This window comes from Salvia miltiorrhiza, chromosome 7 (assembly GCF_028751815.1).
Source record: "Salvia miltiorrhiza cultivar Shanhuang (shh) chromosome 7, IMPLAD_Smil_shh, whole genome shotgun sequence".
Classification (NCBI taxonomy): Eukaryota; Viridiplantae; Streptophyta; class Magnoliopsida; order Lamiales; family Lamiaceae; genus Salvia; species Salvia miltiorrhiza.
Window position 1 is genome coordinate 25696302 of NC_080393.1, and position 12215 is coordinate 25708516.

The 12215-nt window shown below is 35.8% G+C and overlaps 2 protein-coding genes across 2 annotated transcripts; one reads left to right on the forward strand and one right to left on the reverse strand.

Annotated features, from left to right (window-relative positions):
- Nucleotides 1-3932: 3932 nt before the first annotated feature.
- LOC130993718 (germin-like protein subfamily 1 member 1) lies at nt 3933-5053 on the forward strand. The gene has a single exon (XM_057918754.1). The coding sequence runs from the start codon at nt 4249-4251 to the stop codon at nt 4906-4908; it is 660 nt and encodes a 219-aa protein (XP_057774737.1). The 5' UTR covers nt 3933-4248; the 3' UTR covers nt 4909-5053.
- Nucleotides 5054-9870: 4817 nt separating this feature from the next.
- On the reverse strand, nt 9871-11464 carry LOC130993719 (probable galacturonosyltransferase-like 9). Its single transcript, XM_057918755.1, has one exon. It carries the CDS (start codon nt 11215-11217, stop codon nt 10117-10119), a length of 1101 nt encoding a protein of 366 aa, XP_057774738.1. The 5' UTR covers nt 11218-11464; the 3' UTR covers nt 9871-10116.
- Between the last annotated feature and the right edge of the window lie 751 nt (nt 11465-12215).

Below are 12215 nucleotides of genomic sequence, written 5' to 3' on the forward strand. Positions count from 1 at the left end.
CACCAAAACTCAACAATTCCAGCAATAATGTTATATGATCAGATGAATCAATTCCAGCAATAAAGGACAAATATCACTTTAAGTCTTTAAACCCCAAACACCTCGAATACCTGCTCATACGGCTCAGCTGACTCCAACATAAGATATGTTGAGTTCCACCGTGTAGGGACATCCAAACATAATTGCTTCTTGGACTCAATCTTGACTAGCTTTGCATAGTCATAAAACTTTGAAGCTCTTGCTGGGGAGGCCTTGATCCACTTCACTGCTTCTCTAACTCTGTGAACCGAGATACCAATCTCAAGTAAACCATCCTTCACCACCAAATTGAGGATGTGGGCTGCACAACGCATATGGAGGTAACTTCCATCGAGAACTGTAGACCGTATCCCATCGAGATAATGCTTCACATGTTTCACTGCCCCATCGTTTGCTGTTGCATTGTCTAACGTGCAACAAAGCAATCTCTGCAACCCCCAATCCTTCATTGCCGTCACAATAGCTTCACCAATATCAACTCCTTTGTGACTAACAATCTTGACAAAGGTAATGATTCTCTTATGTAAGATCCAATCCTTGTTGATGAAGTGGGCAGTAACACACATAAAATTTGTGTTGTTTACTGAAGTCCAGCTATCTGTGGTCAATGAGACCCTACCCATGCCTTTTTTGGTGAAGAAAGTCTTCAATCGATCTTTCCGCTCCAAGAAGAGCTTCACACAATCAGCTCTAATCGTCTGCCTTGATGGAATATGGAACATTGGGCAAGCAGCAGCAACGAATTTTTTGAAGCCCTCTTTTTCCACATGTATGAATGGGAGCTCATCAAGGATAATCATCTCAACCAGAGTGAGACGAACGAACTTTTGGTCGAATTTCCAAGCTGACAACGCGCTCGTCCCATCCGTGCCGGCAGGTGTGAAATGCAATACAGATTGAGATTGACCACCTGTTGCATTTTTTTGCTTTCTAGAGCATGAGATAGTGTGATTTTTTAGGCCATTCGTCCCATTACGGTATGAATCGGCGCTAATTATAGCTCCACATGTCTTGCACTTCCCCTTTCGCGTCTTCTCCGGAGGATCACCTTCTTCAACCCATAAAAGTGTGAATGCTTTCCAATGATCTGAACGTGCACTTCCTCCTTTCCTTTTCTTTGATGCTCCACTTTTTCCAGTTTGTATTGTCTCTTCCCCGTCTTCGCCAATAGGAATATCCTCTAAGCCATCATCATCCATATCATCATTCATATCAATATCATCTTCCTCAACTCTATTACTATTGCGCGAAGAATCCATGACAATGTAGCAATTAGCAAACTACAAAACAAAACATATAGAAAGAATTTATAAACTGAATAAACTGCCATATAAACTGTTAACTGCCAAGTGCCAAAACAAAACAACATATGATATAAACTACATTCACAACATATGCACTGCCATATAAAACATAAGAATTTAGCAAACTACCAATCAAATTGTTAACTGCCAATCAAATTCAAAATAAACTAAAACTGCCATATAAAGTTATAAACTGTTAACTGCCTATCAAATTCAAAATAAACTGCCCAAATCAGTTTCCTAAGTACTAAATTCGAAATGTATACACTGCAAATACCAAAATAAACTGCCATATGATATAAACTACATTCACAACATATGCACTGCCATATATGATAAAGAAATGACAATGACAATTCTAACAACTACATTCTCTGAAAATGACAATGAATTCTAACAACTAACAAGTCTCTCTAACCACATTAACTGATTAACATCAATGACAAAGAAATCTGGAAATAAATTAGAAATATGCATTAAAAAAAACAAAAAAAGAAGAAGAAGAAGCTCACGCTCACCTGTCAACGCTGTCGTCGGAGGGTCGCGGCGGCGAACGGCTGCTGCTGCGGCGGCGAGGGTCGCGGACTGGGGACTGGGGAGGCGGAACGGCTGCTGCAGCCTGCAGGGGCGAGGGGCTGGGAGCCTGGGATGGCGCGGACGCCGGGCTGGAGACGGCGACTGGGGCGGCCGAAAGGTCAGGGCCGGCGCCGGCGGGCTGGGAGTTCAGTTTGGCGCCGTTTGGGAATTGGGAATTTGGGAGGGACGACGAATTTGGGAACAGCCGCGGGAGGGAGGGAGAATCCGAGTGAGTCATGCGTGACTAGGGCTGGGAGAATTTCAAACTATAATTCATATTTAATTTAATTAAATTAAATAGTTTAAAATTTATAATTTATTATATAAAATTATCGGGTAATTCGGGTATACCCGATACCCGATCGGGTATACCCGATACCCGATTCCGTAGACCCCTAAATACCCGAACCCGTACCCGATCCCGAAAAAATCGGGTATAGGGTACCCGAATACCCGATTTTTTCGGGTCGGGTATCGGGTACCCGATTACCCGAACACCGAATTCCCAGCCCTACCTAATTTCAAGCGCATAGATCTTAGATGTAATATTCGCTAACCTCTTTGATTTTCTTTCCACGTTATCATTGATTTAATAGTGAACGAATGAGAACTAGCTCAAATGATAAAATTGAGGTATTTAATTATTTTTTTTTTTGTATTTTCATGTATATGATGTAATTTTTCAATCTTTGTGTAAGTATATGATGTGTATTATTTTCCTACCTTTATATGATGTAGTTTTCACATCTCTTGTAAAGGCTACACCTTTTTGGATAGTGGTCTCGTCTGCTTGCGATTATTTTTTCATATTTGTGTGATGTAGAGGTCATGTCTGCGTGCGTGTGACTTATTTGATTATATAATATATAGTTCTTGTAATTCTCGAAAAAAAAAATTGCGAATGATTAATTTATAAAGTATTTACATAAGAAAAAACTCAAAAACCCCAAATTATAAATAAATAATTATAAATTTACTATTTTATCCTATAACCTATAACCCCAAATTAAATATCGTATTGTTTTCCATTGAAGTTCTGGGATAGAACTTCACACTTATCGGCACAAACACATTTTTCTATCTGCTAATACATAGTTGGTGCAGATTTAACTGTTGAAGTTTTCGAAAGGCTGAATATCATGTTGTCATCTTCCCAATTTGACCACCTGCTATTCCAGTTTCAAAGTTTATTAAAATGTTTTTATTTTTTCTTTAAATGCATATATCTTACTCTTTTAATTCATGAAATTTGAAGTAGTTCGTGATCAGTACCTGAATATCATGAATCTGAACTAACATGATAAACACATACACCTGTAACACAATAGATGTGATCTTAAAGAAGCGCTATTATATGGAAAAACACAAATTGAGCTCAATGATGGAAGAGAGTAACACCAGCTGCTATTAGGTTTACAACAGAAAAATACACACTTTCATCTACTCACTGATACAGAAGCTCCAGCAGTAATAGCATTACATTTCAAAGTTGCGATATGGTTGCATGTTTTTCAGCATCAGATTGCAAGAAAAAGTAATCGTAGGCTGCGTGAATTGGAGTCAATTGCATAGAAGAATGAAAGTTATATTATTTGGGGTTATGGGCTATAGGATAAAATAGTAAATTTATAATTATATATTATTATTATTTTAAATGGGGGCTATGAATAGAATCACCGTAAAATTAGCCTTACAATTGCACCTTTCACCAAAATATCGGAAAGACGATGGGCACAATCAATAGCAAAGCACGCATCAATTTGGAATTTGGGCTTCCCCAAATATATTCATACCACTTATACGCTTCTCTCGTTATGGGCCCAATTTTCTAGCTAAACTGTATGATAACATATTGGGCTACAGCCCAACAACAATTTTTCAAGCGAACGTTTCGACTTTCGAGTGACATTACACTCATATTACGCACTATATATACCTTCTATTCGCGTCTCTCTAGATATTGTTTTTCATTTCACCAATATTTATTCTCATTTACAGACCAACACCATTGATATAAATAATTCATAAAAATAAAACACAACAAAACAGCACAACACGCAAAGTTAGGTTATTTGCGTGTCTATAAACACCACCTAGTACTAGAATCTCATTATCACCAGTTATTTTCAATACCCTCCAAAAAACAAAAAGAGTTGCCTTCTTCTCTCATCATCCTACAATGCTCAAAAGCTACTCAATCTCATCCAAGTGGATACACATAATAGTTACTAATCAATAGCTGCCACTTGAGTCGTGCCTACTATATAAGGTTTAACTTTGTCTTAAAACAAGAATCATATTCATCTAGCTAGTTTCATCTCAGAAATTCATGATGCAAAATCATTACTTTATTTTGTTGCTCCATCTCTTGTTACATTTGACGGGCCTCGCGAAATCCGACCCGGAAGCACTATACGATTACTGTGTAGCCGAGACCAAAACTCATCCAAATATATTTCTAAACAGCGTACCATGCATCAACCCCGACCATACTTTAGCTTCTCACTTTTGGACATCGGCATTGTCCGAAGGCGGTAGCATGAACCAATTTGATTTCAACGTTACTCTAACCAATGTGAACAACTTGGGCGGTCTCAACACTCTGGGCCTAGCCATGGCGCGGATCGACATCGCGGTGAACGGTCTGGTGCCGCCTCATTCTCACCCTAGGGCTTCCGAACTCACCATTTTGCTCGAGGGTTCTCTCTTAGTGGGCTTCGTCGACACCTCAAATCGTCTCTACACGCAACGACTACGGCCCGGCGACTCTTTCGTGTTTCCAAAAGCTTTGATTCATTTCTTGTACAACACCGACATATCGAGCCCGGCCTTGGCTGTATCGGGGCTCACCAGTCAGAACCCGGGCGCGCAACTCTCCTCGCTCGCCGCCTTCGCCTCACACCCGCCCCTGCCGGATGATGTTCTGCGCAAGGGATTCAAGATCAACGGCCAAGATGTTGCTAGAATTAGAAGAAATCTTGGAGGCTAGCTCATCATGAATGTTTATTTATATGTTGCATAATTATTAATTAATGACGTGGTTAAATTTTTATTTTTTTATTTTTGAGAAAAGGCTGTTGCATTGAACGTGAAAGATGGAATTGTGCATGCACGCCAACGGCCATATTTTGTTTGAATTTTTCTTGGCCTCACCCCCGCTGTACATGGCTGCTAGCTGCCTATCACCATACAACATTTGAAAATAGCAGTATATAATTAAGCACTTTATAGTAGTAATTTATAATTTTGATGATACGTATTTCGTTTATTTATACTTGTGAGTTGTATATTGAATTGCTATTAATTGCTATTCTCCGAGTTATTGTTTTATATGTACAGTGTAACATTTTTTTAGGTGAAAAATTATTAGATAGGAGTATATATATACTAATCAGAGTAAGCCAATAAAATATTCATTATAATGTCACTCAATTTAGCATGATCCAAGATTAGTTTTCATGCGCAGTATCCATCCAGCCGAAAATGTGTAGTGTCACACTAGCTCGAACTGCTATTGTAAATAATTTATTACTTTCTTAAAAGCCAAAATAATTTTAGGTAAAAGGATAATTTCATGAAATGAACTAAAAAGAAAATAATGTGTTTTCTTATTAGAATAGATAAGCAAAATGAATAATAAAAGCAACATAAACGCTCAATTTATAAGGTCTTTATGGGATTCTACACTTTCTCTATCACTAGACTCTAGATTAATTTGAATATATGAATTTCAGTGATATATGTATGTATATATATATATACTATATATATATATATATATATATAGGGAGAGGTTCAAGAAAGAACCATAAATAAAAGAAGACCGGAGAACCATTTTCAGCCATTCGATCATCAAGATCTACGGTGGATGCATCATCTTGTTGGATGAATGTAGATCCTGAGTTCGAATCCTGAAGGGAGCATTTTTTTTTAGTGCATTAATTTTAACAGCGAATGCATTAATTTTTACAGTGGATGCATTAGATTTGATGGTTCTCCTGTTCTCACAAATAATGTAGTTCTCTCTAGAACCACACCCTATATATATATATATATATATATATATATATATATATATATATATTCAGTGATAAAATAAAATAAGTATGGAGAACCATTTTAAGTCATTCGATAAAATATCAGCATAGGATTGATAAAATAAATGCACGATCGAGATCGTGTCTAGCTAAGATCTCACTCAAAATAGAGGTATCATTGGAACGCTCCCATATATATATATATATATATATATATATATATATATATATATATATATATATATATATAGGGTTGCGCTAAAATAAAACCCAAATTTAGTCTATAAAATAAGAACCAATATGAGTCATTAGATTATCTATATTGGACGGACAGATCTTAATTATAATTTCCTTAACTAATTAACGTCTAGGGTAGAGAAGTAATTTCAAAATTCTAATAACTATCTTCCCCTTAAATGAAGGGATTATGTTTAGACCAATATATTACATTCCGTAATTAAACAATTTATAGTTATCATTTCTATTCTTTTAGCATTATTTTTAAAAGCAAACTCGATTAGATTCTTGATATGAAGAAGATAATTTATAAATTTGATATATATGTTGATATAGATCACGGTATTGACATAATTTTGAAAACCAAGGAAATAATTTAAATTCATACTTGACATTAATCTAATTCATGCCATAATCTGATTGTATGTTGATTTAAATTCATACTTGATATTCATATGTTGATTATATTTATCAATTATATGAATTTATATCAATTGTTCATTCAACAGACATAGTTGATTTATAACCAAAACGTAAAAATTCATACATAAATCGAAAATAATTCATGTAACAGATAAAAATTCATACATAAATAAAAAAATAATTCATGCAACAGATAAAAATTCATACATAAATAAAAAATAATTCATGCAACAGACATAAAAATTCATACATAAAAATAATTTGGTTCATAGGGTTGTATTCTTAATGAAATCATTAAATCTCATTCGTAAATTGTGCTTATATCCTTATATTGATTTGGCTTAAATTCATTTTTAATTTAATTAATCTTCACTGTTGTGAATTTATAAATTTGATATATATGTTGATATAGATCACGGTATTGACATAATTTTGAAAATCAAGGAAATAATTTAAATTCATACTTGACATTCATCTTATTCATGCCATAATCTGATTGTATATTGATTTAAATTCATACTTGACATTCATATGTTGATTATATTTATCAATTATATGAATTTATATGAATTGTTCATTCAACAGACATAGCTGGTTTATAACCAAAATGTAAAAATTCATACATAAATCGAAAATAATTCATGCAACAGATAAAAATTCATACATAAATAAAAATAATTCATGCAACAGACATAAAAATTCATACATAAAAATAATTTGGTTCATATGGTTGTTTTCTTAATGAAATAATTAAATCTCATTAGTAAATTGTGCTTATATCCTTCTATTGATTTGGCTTAAATTCATTTTTAATTTAATTAATCTTCACTGGTGTGCAGGCACTCGATTACCTCAAATTAAATCATAAATTCCATAATAAAATAGCAACTAAATCGGAAACAGTGTCATTGGAGATACGAAAGGTCAAATACAATTATCAATTATACCCTTCGAATGTAAATGGGTATGCATTGTATTAATTAATTCCACGAACTACATGTTGTTCCTCAGATTTAATTGTAGCCGTTTATTCACCATGATTGATGGTCAGATTTGGGTCTTATTTTATAGTCTAAGGGGAGTTCATTGAATAGCGCTCCCCTATATATATATATATATATATATATATATATATATATATATATATATATATATATATATATATAGGGTTGAGTTCAACAAAGAATTATCTTTTTCGAGAGAACGAACAAATCTATATATTTTACGAACAAATCAACATAAGTAATGAACAGACGTATTTAGTAAAAATATAGAAAAACTCGCCACCAGCAGGATTCGAACCCGGGGCAAATTGCTGTTCATGAGGTACATTGATCTGTTCATTAAAATTATAGATCTGTTCGTTTTTATTTTACGACTTCTCTATTCTCTACAATATTTAGCTTCTCTGTTGAACCCTTCTCTCTCTCTCTCTATATATATATATATGTGTGTGTGTGTGTGTGCGCGCGCGCGCGTTCTTAATAGTACTAGTACAAAGTATACACCACCCCGAAAAAAAAAATCATAGTAGGATATATTTATTAGTTATATTACGTATTTCAACCTACTTTGCACCAAACTAGAAATAATCAAACAATATAAGCCCTTAATTCACATACCTATTTCAGTCAACACTTTGATTTTCACTATAAACAGTAAATAGATATGTGTGAATGTGCTAAAATTACATATTGTTTCTTCACATAAGTTCAAGCCCCTTAACATGCGTTGCTTAACCCCCACCCCTACCTTGACTAATCCAACACTCCAAGATTCCATGATTCCATACGAAATTAACAACTGCAATTATCATCCTACTTTTATCAAATTCTCTTAATTGATTACTAGTATGTCAATTATTTTATTTGCTTACTGGAGCTTCAATTATTAGGTAAGCCATGTGATTAAACGCTTAATAAGGAATTCAAACATAAAAGAGAAGAAAGTAAAGAATCTACTCTTCTCGATGAATTGCTATATGACTATATGAGTACTCAAGAAATCCACCACTTGATTCCTCAAAAAAAAAAAAAACCACCACTTGACTGAATAACGCACGAGACAGATGCACCATGCATGTGACTGTTTTTCTAGAAATTGAATTAAAATATTTTGAAAATAATAATAATATTAATATTGTTATCTTGGAATGTATTTGATTAATTAAGATAAATTTCATTCAGTATTAATTTGTATTTAATTTCTAACCATAAATTCTATCAAGAAATTACAATTCCATTCATGCATGCCACTTTTCTTGTGAATACACAGGCCACACAAATTCAGTATTTTCTCATCTGTTACTCGTTATCACTTTATTTTTAAATTTATTCAATTATCTTCGGATTCCTTTCCTTCGTGTAAATATATAACAATCATCACCTAGCTATGTTTGTCTTAGTTGGAAATGCATCTTTTTTATATCAAATGTCTTTTTCTTTAGCGAGGGAATTTTAAAAATAGTAGAGCAAAATTATATGTTTTTGTATTCATGGATAAGTTTGGACGAGCGAAATTATAATCTCATATATATAATGTACGACTTAAATATAGTAACTTTAAAAGAGAATTACCCGAACAATCACCTGATCGTGCCCAGGGCTCGAATCCGTCTCCTATACTTCATGTCTTCTTAATTATTTTCAATATATATAGTTCAATTTGTATACAACATTTACATAAGAAAAAGAAAACATCGATGGTTTCATATATAAGAGGATATTAGTACAACTGTATGTACGCAACTAGTCTAGTTTAATTAAATAATAGTGGGACAATTGAATAATACACTATCGTAGCATATCTATGATCCCACAATGACAGAGGAGGAAAGCCAGCTGCTGATGGCCACTTAAAATAATTGCCACTGGAATAGTTATCTGATTTTTGTACTTGGTCTAACGTGGCCACAAAATATATTTCAAGAAACCAAAACATCTTAATGTTTCAAGAAATTTCCAAGTATTGGATAATTCTATGTTGATCCAATTGAAATAAGGCAAGCAGGCAACCCCCAAAAGGCGATATAGATCGAATAATACAACTTCTAAGCCAAGGGATTGGTCCATCTCAAAGCCCCATTTTTATTATCTTAGCTTTAAATCATTCTCAACCACACTATCTTTCAATCGTGAAATGCTTAATAACAAAAAAAAAAAAAAAAGACATATTAAAATTAGGCGCTTCTTGGTGCTACGTACGCGTAACGCAGGAAAAGTAATCTTAATCTAATGACTACGACAAAAAAGCCATGAGAAACAATGCCATTATTCACAATATGAAATGGTAAACTCCAAAATTGGCTCCTCTGGCTGCAGTATTCCAATCAAATATTCATTTTGTGACAACAAATTTTTTATGTAGAAAAGAATTATATATGAAACTATGATCCCTCAGCCGCTTCAAATATCAATTCTGTACAAAAAGAATGAACTACTACTATATACTAGTAATTTTAGTTTCAAAACAAATAGGTAGAATATGATCCAACGAAATTACTAGTGAGATGCAAGTGTTGTTGTTGCTCCTGAGAGTGCGATGTTGTACAAATCGTAGGGCTCCCACAGATAATCCAAAGGGCAGGGCTTCCTCTCATCAAGGCGGACCCACGGCTTCCCCTTTCCGCTCCAATGCAGCAGGCTCACTGGACCAGGATGCAGCGCCCTGCACGACCCTGCCACGTTGTCACCTCCCAATCCGTGCTGGTTCCACCTGTGATCGATGGGCTCCACGTTCCCACCAAAAACTAGCAAAAACGGAGGCAGCGACCCCAGCTCATATATCCGCTTCTTCCTCTGCACTTCCATCCAATTCTCGATTTTCTTCCGGAATTGCCCCTCCCTCCATTTCTCCAAGTCCATTACCATAACCCCCGTGTTGAAATAACACGGCCTCCTCCATCCGAATACCCGCCTCAAACCCGGGTCCGACCAGAAACTGTCGGTGAAGTATTTCGTGAAGTTCGTGTGGCAGTATTCCGGGGCCCCGATTACCTTGGTGTCGGGTATGCTGATCTCCCACAGCTTCCAAATGTCGTCGACTAGCACGAGATCCGAGTCCAGATAGATCACCCGTTTCACGCACGGGTCGATCATGTCGCCCAGATAGTTCCGGGCGTAGTTGAGCGGGTTCTCCAAAGCGGGTCGGATCGAGGACGATATGAGGTTCATGACTGCGTCTTGGCGGAAAATGTAGAGCTTGAAGCTGAGAGAGGGGAAAACGGACTTGACTGTCCGGGTCAGGACCCGGGGGCTGGCCGGGTCGAACTCGGTGGCGATGAAGTGGAAGAAGATTTCCTCCGGGCAGGAGGCGTGACGGAGGACGGAGTGTACCGCCGCGATGGAGCCGCGGAGGTACTCAGAGTCGAGCGTCATCGCCACGTGGACCACCGAGGGGTCGCAGGCCTCGCCGGATTGTGGGGCCGTCGCCGGACATTCGATGCCGTTGCGGTAGTCCGGCGCCTCTGAGAAGCCCAAGTGGGCCACGTTGCTGGGGAAGGATCGGATTCCGAGACACGTCGGCGGCGAGGGAATGAGGAGGAGGAGGAGGAAGAAGGCGACGGTGGAGATTAGCCCTGAAGAAATTCTTGAAAGAAGCATTTCTTGGAGGAAGAAAACGGCGATTATTGGGAAGAATTGGAGAATGGGCCTTTCTTCACTGCATTTTCTTGAAACAGAATGGTTATTGATGAGAGAGAGAGGGAAATGAAATTTTGGTCAATGACTCTTGAGACTGATATAGACATATATATGTACAGTTGTTATATATGTTTGCGTATCTGTACAGTGAAGGCGTCTTTAATGCATACTGAAATTTTAACTAAACGCCATTGAATTTTTTCTATCCCACCATCCAAGCAATGGGAATTCTGACGTCAACTTCATTTTAACCTCCAACTACGCATTATGATTGAAGACTAACGAAAAAATGTGAATTTAAAATACTACTAACATTGATTAAAAGTTTTTTCATAAACACCTCGGCCATTTGATTTAGAGCGAAAAATTAATCTTGTGATGCTATTAAATAACTATACATTTCACATTTCAACTCTGAAATGCGTTACTTATTCTGCATTATTGCACTAATAATGCTCTCGCTATGATAAGCATTAAGCAGCCTATAAATTAAGATGTCTCTGAGTATATTTATTAGAGCATACGATTTTCAAGTAAAGAGAAGGCGACCGAATACAGTTAAAGATGGTGTAATTCATTTTATCTTTTTTCACTTAATTTTGCGTGTCTGAATACATTTCTACCTAAAATTAAATATGACTCTTTTGTCAAAGGGAGATGTATACTTTGGGGCTATCAGGCAAAACTATCCATGCAAGAAAAGAATGTTATGATATTTCTCCTATATTTTAGTATTGTGTTTCACATTTCACTATAACCAATTTGATTTTTTTTTTCCTTTTCCAAAAATCAATGTACCAACGTGTACTGAATAAGTGAGATGTAAAAATTTAGAGCAAAAGTATAAACAGTAACATAAAGGTACATGCTTTGTTGGCGAATGTCTGTTTTATGTCAATTTCGTTAATTCTAGAAAATAGTAGTAGTTGGTAGTTGCTAATTAGTGGGGTATAAACATG

Bases quoted from the DNA above. Each gene is read 5' to 3' on its own strand.
- LOC130993719 (XM_057918755.1), bottom strand. From the start codon at position 11,217: ATGCTTCTTTCAAGAATTTCTTCAGGGCTAATCTCCACCGTCGCCTTC.
- LOC130993718 (XM_057918754.1), top strand. From the start codon at position 4,249: ATGATGCAAAATCATTACTTTATTTTGTTGCTCCATCTCTTGTTACAT.